This window comes from Orycteropus afer, unplaced genomic scaffold (assembly GCF_000298275.1).
Source record: "Orycteropus afer afer isolate SDZICR_OR568_19922 unplaced genomic scaffold, OryAfe1.0 scaffold00603, whole genome shotgun sequence".
Taxonomy (NCBI): Eukaryota; Metazoa; Chordata; class Mammalia; order Tubulidentata; family Orycteropodidae; genus Orycteropus; species Orycteropus afer.
The window spans coordinates 111384-125612 of record NW_006922190.1 but is presented as its reverse complement, the minus strand read 5'-3'; the positions used below and the strand labels follow the sequence as shown (position 1 = coordinate 125612).

General features: G+C 37.1%; 1 protein-coding gene across 1 annotated transcript in view; it reads left to right on the top strand.

Moving 5' to 3' along the window:
- The window catches only part of ALG5 (ALG5 dolichyl-phosphate beta-glucosyltransferase), a 105124-nt gene extending 91128 nt beyond the window's left edge, over positions 1 to 13996 (top strand). The window contains exons 8-10 of the mRNA XM_007956293.2: positions 988 to 1139; positions 11069 to 11154; positions 13881 to 13996. Coding sequence (XP_007954484.1) covers positions 988 to 1139; positions 11069 to 11154; positions 13881 to 13996 — 354 coding nt within the window. The remainder of the gene's footprint in view (positions 1 to 987; positions 1140 to 11068; positions 11155 to 13880) is intronic.
- The last annotated feature ends 233 nt before the right edge of the window (positions 13997 to 14229 follow it).

Here is a 14229-nt window from a genome sequence, read left to right as displayed (position 1 = left end):
ACGGAAGTAGGATTGCCCAACCTTCCTTCCGAGGAGTGGCTGGTGGGTTTGAACCGCCAGCCTTCTGGTTAGCAGTCAAGTGCTTTAGCCACTATGCTACAGAGTAAATAATATTCTAATATTCACTAAATATTGTGAATGTTTAAAATATAAAAATAAGAAATTATTAATTGCTATAGTTGAATACTATAGCAATTAATAATTTCTTATTTTTATATTTTAAACATTCACAATATTTAGTGAATATTAGAATATTATTTACTCTGTTACTACTTCTAATAAAATTAGTCATTAATAACGATAATGAATCCCCATATGGGATTAGATATAAGACTAAACCAAAAACCAAACCTACTGTCAATTTCTACTCATAGCAACCCTAAAGTATTAAATAACTCAAATATTAAATCACTTATCCAGACATCTGGTATACTGACTCAGAAAGACTAATTTTTTCATTTCAAATTCCTTAGAGTATACAGTTTCTAATCTTTAACTTCTATGGTACTGTGCAGTACTTCTATTAATATTTCCATTAGCTAGGTATTAAACTTCAGGTTCAAATTTTGTTTTTCCAATACATTCTGATAACTGTCACCTTTTTTTGAAACTGAAATTTATATGGAGCAACAAGCATGAAATAGTCTATAAATGAGATGTTCTCCTTGCCCACAGCAGCTTAAAACTATTTCTTCAGGTAGACTGAAGCCTGGCTGTTGTAGGTATTGTGATTTCTCTTATCCGACTTAACCTCTAGGAAATAAGTAACTGCTTATCTAGGTTTCTGCTCTCCATCTCAATTGTAGGTATGCTCACTGTTTCTTCAATATACTTTGCTAATGAAGCTAATGGAACAGTGGAACAGTTATGTACATATGTATGATCTACATATGAAATATTAAAATGTAATTGTCTACAGTCAGATGTTTTCAATGTCTGTTTTATAGATACATGTAAAAGTCATTTATATTTTGTCTTTGTTTTCAGCGTTCTTACTTCCGTACTCTTCTCATGTATGGGTTCCACTTTTTGGTGTGGTTCCTTTGTGTCAAAGGAATCAGGGACACACAATGTGGGTTCAAATTATTCACTCGAGAAGCAGCTTCACGGATATTTTCATCTCTACACATTGAACGATGGTAGGTTTCTAATTGGAATGTATCTGGTGTGCTTTACTACACAACAATTATTCCACGTAATGAAAAGCAGATCTGTATTCTCATAATGAACATCCAGGTTTAAATATAATTGGCACTTTAGTATGTAAGCTTAATCTGTCCCTTTATACTTTTACTGAGTTGAGTCTTATTTGAAAATATTCAAACCCAACATACGGTACAAAGTAATATATTCACCTTAATTGTAAATGATACAAATTGAGAGATCTGAAAACATGTTGCTTCCTTAAGCTTCTTTTTTTTCCTTTGAAGAAGCTCAAATATATCAAAGCAGTTATGTGCCATAGAGTGGGCCAACTCATAGCGACCCCTCCTTGGGTTGCCAAGGCAATATCACTACAGAAGTAGATTGCCCAACCTTCCTTCCCAGGAGTGGCTAGTGGGTTTGAACCGCTAGCCTTCTGGTTAGCAGTCAAGTGCCTTAGGCACTATGCTACCATTAGCATAGTGCCTAAGGCACTTGAGAAGGCTGGCGGTTCAAACCCACCAGCCACTCCTGGGAAGGAAGATGGGGCAATCTACTTCCGTAGTGATACTGCCTCAGAAACCCAAGGAGGGGTCGCTATGAGTCGGGTCCAACTCGATGACACATAACAACAACAACAACATATCACAGCAGAGGGTAATCATTTTCTTTTCCTTTTATAAGAGATAAGTTCTCTCTCCTAGGACCAATCCTTCAATCTCTGCATTTTCTCCACCTTCTCAAGAGCCTAATTCTGTTCACTTATTTTCTCTCATATTGTCTTTCCCTCTCAACCATATCTTTCCTATCAGTCTTAATTTTTTTTTAATTTAAATTTATTTTGTCATTAAAAAAAAAGATAAGCATATCCCTTGAACCACTCCTTCAGCTCCAGCCCTCCCTTTTTTCTTGCACAGCAACTTTTTCTTAAAAGAGGGATATATATTCACTGTCTCCATTTTCTCACCTCCCACTCACCCCTCAGCAAACCATATAGGAGTTTTCTTCTATCCTTCCACCTAAAGAGCTTGCCACCTCCATATCATTAAACTTACTGGTCATGTTTAATACTCATCTTAACCCAGCAGCAGCATTTGATGCTAATAAACTCTCTCTCCTTGAAATAGACTATTGCTTTAGTGCACCTCTACTACAGACCTTGCATCTGAGCACTGTTGTTTGTTGTTATGCGCCGTCGAGTCAGATCTGGCTCATAGCGACCCCTCCTTGGGTTTCCAAGGTAGTATCACTACAAAAGTAGATTGATTGCCCAGCCTTCCTTCCAAGGATTGGCTGGTGGATTTGAACCACCAGCCATCTGGTTAACAGTCAAGTGCCTTAGGCACTACGCTACCAGAGCTCCCTATCTGAGCGCTAGACTTAAGTTTATTGTGTAATGGTATCAGATAGAAAATAGAAACCTTGGAATCAGCTGACATTCCCAAAGCCCTTCCATATATCTAATCCATGACCAAGACCTACTGATTTAGCTTTTATGTCCCACTTTTTCTTTCCATCTCCACCATCACCATCCAGGTTTCATCATTTCCTAGATTGCCATGCTCGCACCTTTTCAATACTTAAAAATGATCAATCATATTTAACTCTTCTGCTTAATATCTTTCAGTGACTTCACATTGCCTTTTGACCCCTTTCCACACACCTCAGAAGAAATGCTCTTAAAGGTGCTGCATTTTCTGGCCCCTACCTATGTCTCCACATACGTACTTTTCCCTTCTTGCTCCTTCCCTCTCCCTTCTCAATTTCCCAAGTCCCCTTTATCCTTCAGATCTTCCTTAGAGCACCCTCCCTTCACTCACCAGACTAGGTCAGCTACATCTCATGTGCTATTATAGTGCCACTTTTCTTCCTAGCATGTGTAGTTTTTTTTCATATTCATGTGTTTATTTAATTATTTTCTCTATTAGACTATAAGCTCCATGAGAGCAAGAATCTCAGCTGATTATGCTTACTGGTATATCCCACACTGTAACAGACTGCCTGGAACACAGTAGGTGTGCAATAAGTATTATTGAAAAAATTAATACTTAGTGTTTTTCATGGATTCTGTGTGAATCCTCTTCATGGTAGGTGTCTAGCATTGTTACTTTGGTATAACACACACACACACAAAACCGTTGCTTATGAGTCACCTCTGATTCATGGTGACCCTTTGTGTGTCAGAGTAGACCTGTGCTTCATAAGGTTTTTAATGGCTAACTTTTGAGAAGTATATAACTAGGCTTGTCTTTTGAGGCACCTCCAACCTTTTGGTTAGTAACCAAACATTAATAATTGGCATCCCCAGAAACCCTTAGATCACTACCCTTGAATTTCAGGAACATATACTACGTGAATTGTAGCTGTGTGCTTTGCCTTTGGTCATCAATTTAGAAGTTTTGAGGAAATTGGTTTTCATTTAGTGGGCAAATGTATTTTAAAATTTACATAGCAACACATTATTATTCACTGTATAAGTTTCAAATGTATTAAGATATGTAAAAGTGCTTTATAAACTCACTAGTTATTAATAGTATCAGTATTGGGATAAATTAACATTAAAAATAAAAATATATTCCGTTGAAGTTGGAACTATACCTCAAATACAGTGAGGATAAGTTAAAATAGTATATGAATGTATCTGTTAAACATTGCATTGTGGCAGTGTATTTATTACTGCAAATAATAAGTGATCCCCAGTTTCGTACAGAGCCACTAAAATTTTTTCCTTTTGATTCAGTTTATTGTAAACTGTACTGTCTTTAACAGTTGAGAAACTTTTGACTTGTTAACATTTTCAATAATTTTTAGAAATCAACATTTTCAATCCTAGTCGTTCAGTTACTGGAATAGGTCTACTTTTTGTAATCTATTATTTGTTCTGTTTGCAAAGATAAATTATCTCCTTGAAATTAGCTAACTTATGTCTCAAAAAGATATTTAAAGAAACAAAAATTTCAGAATTGAAGTTATCATTAGGACATATTTCAAAAATTCTTTTCTACATTAAAAAAAAATATGTAATATAAACTTTGTCTTGAAATTCTATGTTTCTCTTATGTGGAATAATGACTAGTTCTTTTTTGGTGTTTCTTTATGGCATCATACTCAAACTCCCTAAAAGGAGTATAAATTATCTCTCACTATATTCAGACACATTCTGTTACCCAGCACTATGATCTTTTTCTTAGAGATACCTCATCTGTTCATTCTCTGACCTCCTGCATGGCACCTATTCTCAATATCCTTTTCCTTGATTTCCACCTCTATTTAGTAGAACAGATACTTCATTAACTTAGGGGAAAAAAAAAAAAACTTTTTGAGACTTTACTTATCAAAAATATCTTTTTTCTACTCTTACACTTACTTATCAGCTGGGTAAAAAATCACAGATTAGAAATTATTTTTTCTCAAAATTCTGAAAGCATTGCTTTATTGTCTTTGACATTCCGTGTTTCTATGAGGAACTTCAGTTCTATAGAGAACCTGAATCTTGATTCTTGTGTGTGTCATGTTTTTTCCATGCCCCTCTAAACAATTTTTCTTTATGGTGTTTTGATATATCATAATTCTGGGACTTAATGTGGCTTTTCTTCATACATTATGTTGAATATGTAAATTGTTGTTGTTAGGTGCTGTCAAGTTGATTCCAACTCATAGCAACTCTATGTACAACAGAACAAAACACTGACTGGTCCTTTACCATCCTCACAATCCTTGTTATGCTTGAGCCCATCATTCCAGCCACTGTGTCAGTACATCTTGTTAAGGTTCTTCCTGTGTGTCTCTGACCCTCCACTTTACCAAGCATGACATCCTTCTCCAGGGATTGGTCCCTTTTGACAACATGACCAGATTAGATGAGATGAAGTCTAGCCATTCTCCCTTCTAGAAAGCACTGTGGCAGTCCATGGTATTTTCAGTATTCTTCGCCAGTACCACAATTCAAAGGGATCCATTCTTCTTCGGTCTTCCTTATTCATTGTCCAGCTTTCGCATGCATATAAGGTGATTGAAAATATCATGGCTTAGGTTCGGTATCCTTAGTCTTCAAAGTGACATCTTTGCCCTTCAGCACTTTAAAGGAGTTCTGGTAGCACAGTGCCTCAGTTATTTGACTGCTAACTAGAAAGTTGATGGTTCAAACACACCAGCCGATCCACAGGAGGATGGGACAATATACTTCCATAAAGGTTTACCACATCGGAAGTCCAAAGGGAGTCACTATGAGTTGAAATTGACTCAATGGCAATGGGTTTAGTTTGGTTTGGTTTTCGCAGCAGATTTTCCCAGTGCAGTCTGATGTCTGATTTCTTGCATGGTGCTTCCCTGGGTGTTTGTGGATCCAAGTCAAATGAAATCTTTCACAACTTCCGTCTTCTCTTCATTTATTGTAATGTTGCTTATTGGCCCAGTTGTGAGGACTTTTGTTTTCTTTACGCTGAAGTATAGTCCATACTGCAGACTGTAGTCTTCATCAGTAAGTGTTTCAAGTTATCTTCACTTTTAGCAGGTAAGGTTGTGTATATGTATATCGCTGGTTATTAATGAATCTTCCTCCAATCCTGATGCTACATTCGTCTTCATATAGTCCAGCTTCTCAAATTATTTGCTCAGCATACAGATACTTTAAATAAGTATGGTGAAAGGGTACAACCCTGACGCATGTTCTTCCTGATTTTAAACCATGCAGTATTCCCTTGTTCTTGTTGAATGAATGTCTTGTGGTCTGTATACAGGTTCCTTATGAGCACAATTTAGTAAGCGTTCTGGAATTCCCATTCTTACGCAGTTATCCATAATTTGCTATGAGCCACACAATAGAATGCCTTTGTGTGGTCAATAAAACATAGTTTAACATTTCTCTGGTATTCTTTGCTTTCAGCTAAGATCCATCTGACATCAGCATTGATATCCTCATTCCACATCCTCTTCTGAATCCAGCTTGCATTTCTGGAAGTTCCCTGTCAATATACTACTGCGACCATTTATTAATTATCTTCAGCAAGATTTTACTTGCGTATGATATTAATGATATTGTTCAATAATTTCCACATTCTGTTTGATCACCTTTCTTTGGAATGGAATATGCATCTCTTCCAGTTAGATGGCCAGGTAGCTGTCTTCCAAATTTCTTGGCATAGATAAGTGAGTGCCTCCAGCATGGCATCAGTTTGGTAAAAAATCTTAATGGGTATTCCATCAATTCCTGGAACTTTGTTTTTTGCCAGTTCCTTCATTGCAACTTGGACTTCTTCCTTCAGCAGCATTAGTTCTTGATCACGTGCTACCTCCTGAAATGGCTAAATGTCGACCAGTTGTTTTTCTTTGGTACAGTGACTCTGTGCATTTCTTTATCTAATTTTGATGCTTCCTGCATCATTCCATATTTTGCCCATAGAATCCTTCTCTATTGGAATTGAATCCTTGAATTGTTTCTTTAGTTCTTTCAGATTTAGAAATGTTGAGCATGTTCTTCCCTTTTGGTTTTCTAATTTCAAGTCTTTGTACATTACATTCTAATACATTGTCTTCTCAAGTGCCCTTTGAAATCTGTTCAGCTCTTTTATTTTAAAATTTCTTCCTTTTGCTATAGTTACTCTCTGTTCAAGAGCAAGTTTCAGAGTCTCTTCTGACATCCATTTTGATTTTTTTCTTCCTTTCCTATCTTTTTAATGACCTTTTGATTTTTTCATTTATGATGTTCTTGATATCATCCCACAACTCATCTGCTCTTTGGTAAGTGGTATTTAATGCGTCAAATCTATTCTTCTGATGGTTTCTAAATTCAGGTGGTTTATACTTAAGGTTGTATTTTGGCTTGTGGACTAATTTTAATTTTCTTCAGCTTCAGCTTGAGCTTGCAAAGGAGAAATCGACGGTCTGTTCCACAGTCAGCTCCTGGCCTTGTGTTAACTGATATATTGAGCTTCCCCATGGGCTCTTTCCACAAATGTAGTCAATCTGATTCCTGTGTATTCCATCTGGCGAGGTCCGTGGGTATGTTGTTATTGTTGTGGTTGTTAGGTGCTGTCCAGTAGTCTCTCACTCATAACAACCTTATGTTATACAGCAGAACAAAACACTTCCTGGTCCTGTGCCAGCCTCATGATCCTTGCTATACCTGAGCCCATCATTGCAGCCACTATGCCAGTCTACTTGTTGACGGCCATTCCCTTTTTCATTGACCCTCCACTTTACCAAGCATATATCCTTCTCCAGAGAATGTTCCTTCTGACAACATAACCAAATCAGGTGAGACGAAGTCTGGCCATTCTTGCTTCCAAGGAGCATTCTGGCTGCACTTCTTCCAGGACAAATTTGTTAGTTCTTTTAGCAGTCCATAGTACTTTCATTATTCACTAACACTACAACTCAAAAGCATCAACTCTTCTTCAGTCTTCCTTATTCATTGTCCATGAGTATAGATGCAGTTTATGTTGTTGACAAAAAAGTATTTGCAATATATAAATCATTGGTCTTGCAAAAGTCTGTGATGCGCAATTCAACTCATGGCAAACCCTCCTTGGGTTTCTGAGGTAGTATCTCTATGGAGGTGGATTGCCCAGTCTTCCTTCTAAGGAGTGGCTGGTGGGGTTTGAACCACCATCCTTCTGGTTAGCTGTCAGATGCTTTGGGCACTATGCCACCAGAGCTCCTCCAGTAAGCATGAGACTCTAGGAAACACTATTGGGCAGACCTACTCTGTCTTGTAGGGTCATTATGAGTCAGAATTGACTAGATGGTGCACAACAATAGCAATGACTCTAAGCTATCAAGAAAATGTTCAATTTATACTTTGTTTAGAAAGAAAGTCAGTAACTGTTTATTGGATACCTTAGGTACACTATCTCAGCATCATTTTCATCTAATGCTTGAGGCTATCCTCTGAGGTAGGTGAACTCACCCCACCTTAGAAGAAGAAGTAGAGCTTCTGAGAAGTGATCACTGTCCAAGTGAATCCAGCTCACACCTGGCAAGCTAGAGTCTAACCCATTTCTTTATAATCCAAGGCCGATGGCCTTCCCAGTAAGTGACAGCCTCTTTTGCCTATAAGAGCATATGGTAAATAGAAGGACACAGGGAAAAGGTAGCCACAGGGAGGAAGTGGGAAGAAAGCTGTTAAATTATGGGGATTGCAGTCAATGTCATGAAACAAAATGTGTACAAACTGCTGTATGGAAAATGAATTTGCTCTGTAAACTTTCACCCAAATCATAAAAAAAAGAAAGAAAGTAAAATAAAAAGTCTGTGATGCTATCTCCGGCATCATTTCTGTTACCAAGACCATAGTTTCCACCTGCTGATGTTTTTTGTTTGTTTCCATTTTTAGCATTCCAGTCATCAGTAATTATCAATATGTCTTGATTGCCTGTTTGTTCAATTTCAGACTGCAGAAGTTGGTTAAAATCTTCAATTTTCTCGTCTTTGGCTTTGGTGGTTGGTGCATAAATTTGAATAGTAGTAGTATTAACTGGACTTCCTTATTAGCATATGGATATTATCCTATCACTGACTGCATTTTACTTCAGGATAGATCTGAAATATTCTTTTTGATGATGAATGTGATGCCATTCGTCTTCAGTTTCTCATTCCCACATAGTAGACCATATGATTGTCTGATTGAGAATGGCTAGTATAACTAGTCCATTTCCACTCTCTAATGCCTAGCTCTGGTAGCGTAGTGCCTAAGGCATTTGACTGCTAACAAGAAGGCTGGAGGTTCAAATCCACCAGCCACTCCCTCAGAAGGAAGGTTGGGCAATCTACTTCCGTAGTGATACCACTTTGGAAACCTAAGGAAGGGTTGCTATGATTCAGATCCAACTCAACGGCACATAACAACAGAGCCTAGGATATCAGTTTTTATGCATTCCATTTCATTTTTGACAACTTCCAGTTTTCCTAGATTCATACTTTGTACATTCCACATTCCGATTATTAATGTCTGTAGCCATTTCTTCCTATTTTGAGTCATGCTCCATCAGCATATGAAGATTCTGAAAGGTTTACTCCATCTATGTTATTAAGGTTGACTCTACTTTGAGGAGGCAGCTCTTCCCTAGTCATATTTGGAGTGCCTTATAACCTGAGGGGCTCCTCATTTGGTACTATATCAGACAGTATTTCATTGCTATTCATAACATTTTCCAGTTATATATCAGACAGTGCTTCACTGCTATCGATAAGGTTTTCAGTGGCCAATTTTTTCAGAAGTGGATGGCCCTGTCCTTCCCAGTCTGTCTTAGTCTGGAAGCTCTGCTGAAACCTATCCATTGTGGGTGACCCTGCTGGTATTTGAAATACTGGTGGCATGGCCTCCAGCCTCACAGCACGCCATGCAAGCCACCATAGTACAACAAACTGACAGACCAGTGGTGGGAGTATGTGAGTACACCCTCTGAATCCAGAAACGTATGTTCTTTAGTTGTGAGAAATGTTCTTGAATCTTTTTTTTGACAATCTCTTCTCTTCATTGTCTCTGTTCTCTCTTTCTTATAAACAGGTGTAGGACCTCCTTACTGATCCTATAATTTTATCTTTTCTCTTCTCTTTTTGCTCTTTTGAGATTTCCTCAATTGTGTCTTCCACCTGTCCTTTTGGATTTTTATTTCTATCAGAATTTTAATTTTCAAAAACATTTTGTTTTCCAGTATTCACTTTTTTAAGAATCTCATCAGTACACTATCTTCCACTAGCTCTCTGAATGTCTGATTTAAAACTTTGACATTTTCTTCAATCCTGCATTATTTCTGTTACCTCCAATTTTTCCTTTTTGTTTGTTTTTATCTCTAAAGGCCTTTCCTCATATGTCTTTAGTGTAGTACTGCAAAGCTATTTGGAGTCTCTGTGCTTGGGCAGGGCCTCTGACTGACTTGTAGACTTCATGACAAGTTAATCTAGCTAGCATGTATTCCTAGGAAATTCTAAATTGTCATCTTTTGATATCTTCTCTTGGGTTGGTAATTTTCATTAAAGCAGGATTCTTCAATGAAGAATAGGAGATATGAGTCTGGCTGCCAGCATTCACAGGACCAAACAGGGGAAAGGGAATGGGATCTCACTGTTCCATCAGAAAACTTTCATGTAATCGTCTGTTCAGCACAGTGCCCTGTCAGTCTTAACTCTGTCTGGAGCCCTTATATCCAAAGTTGTTCCAGTCCTTTGGTAGAGCTCTTACCTTCTGAGAGGGATCTGATGAAACCTTTCATAGATAGAAAGAAGGCTAAACTGGGAGTTTGGACTAGAGATGATTTTAACAGTTCATGCAAGTAAAATATATCTAATTGCCTAGGTATCTATTTATCTTTACTTGAAAAGCTTTTCAGACCATTCTAAAGTTGTGTTTCACTTAAACAGCTGCTGGGTACTGTTTTGTCCAGCACAGCATGGAGACAGAAAAGGAAAACACATTGCCTGAGAGACATTGTATTTAGAAAAGAAGGCTTCAGTTCCTCCTTTGGTGTTAGAGGAAAGTAAGCAAGCAACTCTAAAGTGATCATAACACTCTCTCCTTGATCTTCTCGGAATTTTGTTTTATCAGTCCTCTGAATCATTTGAAAATGCTTTCTACTCTGTACCTTGATCTGGATAGGGCTAAGATTGAAAACCATCGATCTTGAGAATTTCCAAGGTTAAATTTTCTCTCTGAGCCCAAGAAGCTGTTTTAACCTCCAAGAGTATCTGAGTTGTGATGGGGGCACCATATTTGTCATTTAAATGTTACGTAGTCAGATACTAAAGCTTCCTTGAAGTTTCTGAACCATTAAGATTGTAATTATTTGTCCTTATGTGAATCTGACCTTCAGTTTTAAAGTATAAGCTTTGCATCTGTCATGTAAGCTTCAAGTCATGACAAGTAGACATTTAATTACATTCTCTTTGTCTTTTTTTAAAATAAATATCAATATATTTTCTATTTCAGGGCATTTGATGTAGAACTGCTTTATATAGCACAGTTCTTTAAAATTCCAATAGCTGAAGTTGCTGTCAACTGGACTGAAATTGAAGGTATGTTGTCTATGTTATAGCTGATCTTGAATCCAATAGGGAAAGGCTTCAGACAATGCAATTATTTAATAAAGTCAACTAGCATTAATCTCTTCCTGCTTCCCCCCACCTGCTTCAGGTCCTAAGAGCCCGTTCATGAGAGTAAACCAAACCCAACCTACTGCCTTCACACGATTCTGACTCATCAACCCCATAGGATACAGAATTGCCCCATGGGGTTTCCAAGGCTATATATCTTTACAGAAGCAGATTGCCATGTCTTTCTCCCACAGAGTGGCTGGTGGCTATGAGCTGCCAACCTTGTGGTTAGCAACCAAGCACTTAACTACCGTGCCACCAGGGCTCCTTTAAAAACCAAACTAAACCCACTGCTGTGGAGTTGATTCTGACTCATAGCAACCCTATTCAACAGAATAGAACTGTCACATAGGATTTCCACGGCTATAAATCTTTACAGAAGCAGACTGCTGCCACATCTTTCTCTCCACAGAGTAGCTAGTGGGTTCAAACTACCAACCTTTGGGTTAGCAGCCAAGTGCTTAATTACTGCACTAGCAGGGATTCTTTACTGCCTGTTAATTTCCTCTGTCTGGCTTACTGCCTTCTATCATTTTGCACTCTCTTCTTGAGTTTTCTGTAGGCCAAGTACCCTGGCCAAGAAATTTCAATAAAACCTATTGTCATGGTGATCTGACCTTAGAAGGAAGTTGACAGTCTTTTTAGATAAACTTTATTTTTTTGTATTACCACTAATTAGCATTATATTATTTTATCACTCAGTGGATAGTAATTGAGTACCTACAAACTATTATGTAAAGCTGAATAAAGAATTACTTTATTCCAAATGTCCATAGTCTACTCAGAGCCATATTTTAGCTGCTATCTGTATCTATATGCAAAAATTTATAAATTTATAATAATTTGAAGTCTGATTTCTCATATTTTATGTCAGAAATGCTTAGACACCTCTGACTGGATAGAATTTAAAATATATCTTAGTTTTCTCTTTTGCTTACCTTAGACTGTACCTAAATTGATTGAGGGTTTGGGAGCAGTTAACAAATCAACTGAGCCTTTTTTTCAAACTACATCTCTTTGAGAGTCATGGTTGCAGAAGCCACCATAGCTGTGTAAACTCAGATGTTTAGGAACTGAAAATGATTAAGAACTAGCCTAGAGATTATACAGACTATATGATCTCGAACAGCAAACTTTTTGGAGGCTTGCTGAATCATAGCTGAGTTTATAGAAATCTAACTAATCTCTACAGTTGCAACATTAGTTCAGAAGGGATTGGGAAGAAAGTAAAAGGATCACTCAGTTGTAATGATCAATTATAACCTTCATTTTATCACACAACATAGACTGTGGGAAGCTGAAGTACAGATAACTGAAAAACTATTTCATGTTTGTCATTTGCTTAATTGTGTTATAGAGATAGTCTTAGGGTAATATGAATTATAGATACTTCAAATTCTTCATTTATGAAATGATAATATTTGCCCCTGCTTAATAATAAAGAATAAGGCTAATGTCTGCAAGGTGCTTTGATGGCACTGTTTCCAAAAGAAGAAACCAAAAAGAAAAAAACCAAACCTGCTGTTGAGTAGACTTTGACTCATAGCAAACCTGTAGGACAGAGTGAAACTGTCCATAGGGTTTCTAAGGCTGTAATCTTTACAAAAGCACACTGCCACAACTTTCTCCCATGGGTTCGAACTGCTGACCTTTCCGTAAGCCAAACTCTTAACCACTGCACTACCAGTTTCCTCAAGAAGGCAGCTAAGTAAATTTACATCATTGTAAAACGTCTTTGAGGGGAAAGTGTAACTAAAATGATATTGCTACTTTACACTTCCCTCCTGTTTATTTATCTGCAGCTATAGGACAAATAACAATTCATAAAGACCCACTGTGATACATGGATTGAACATTTAATTAGACTGGTTTACCTATGTTGCCTTCCATGCAGGAGACCTGGGTATGATTCCCAGCCAATGCTTCTCCATGCTCAGCCACTGCCCATCTGTCATTGGAGGCTTGTGTGTGTCTATGATGCTGAACAGATTTCAACCAAGCTTCCAGGCTAAAACAGACTAAGAAGGCAGGCCTGGCAATATACTTCTAAAAAATAAGCCTTTGAAAGCCTTATGAATTACAACGGTTTTATGCATGGAATCACCATGAGTCAGGGACTAACTCAAGGACAGCTAACAAAAACAACATACATACAGCCTGGAACAAAGAGATCAAGAGAAAATTTTTCTAAATTTTCTTAACTCTGATCATAGGCTTTATTTTTCACCATTAAAACTGGATTCATATGTAGGAGTAATTGTATGTATCTGTGTTGCAGATAGTTCCTTTGTATGTAATTGTTAATTCCATTAACCAGCTCTTAATGAGCAGTTTTTATATTAGGCATTCCACATACAGTCCCTCCTTCCCAATGTTGGAGCCATTTGAAATCTTCACAATTTAAATCTTCCAAATTTCATTTCACTTCAAAATGTTTTGGTGTTATTTTTCTTTTTAGGAAAAAAACAAAAAGCTCACTTTAGCTTTGAAAATTTTTACTTTTTATGTCTATGATTTAAATAGAATAAAGATGATTAGAGATTCACAAAGATCATGTAGACTGATTTCTGAAGTCTATTTTTATATGGATATATTTTCCCCTGAGTTTTATTTAAGTTAATTTGTTTTTAATTATTTTTAAATCACAGGTTCTAAATTAGTTCCATTTTGGAGCTGGCTACAAATGGGCAAGGACCTACTTTTTATACGACTTCGATACTTGACTGGTGCCTGGAGGCTTGAGCATACTAAGAAAAAGAATTAGGTTACTTGCAGTCTTTGATTATATTCTCATACATCACTGTCACATTATTTCATTTGAAATTAAAATTTTTAATAAAGCTGGAATAACCCTATTGCCATTGTCCGCCTTTTGACAACTTTGAAGAATAAACTGCCATGAGTAAAAATTTTTATATCCTTTTTAGACAAAAATGGCTCTTTTTTTGTTTCTTTTTTTGTTTCTTTTTTTGTTTGTTTTTAGTTACCCAACTTCCT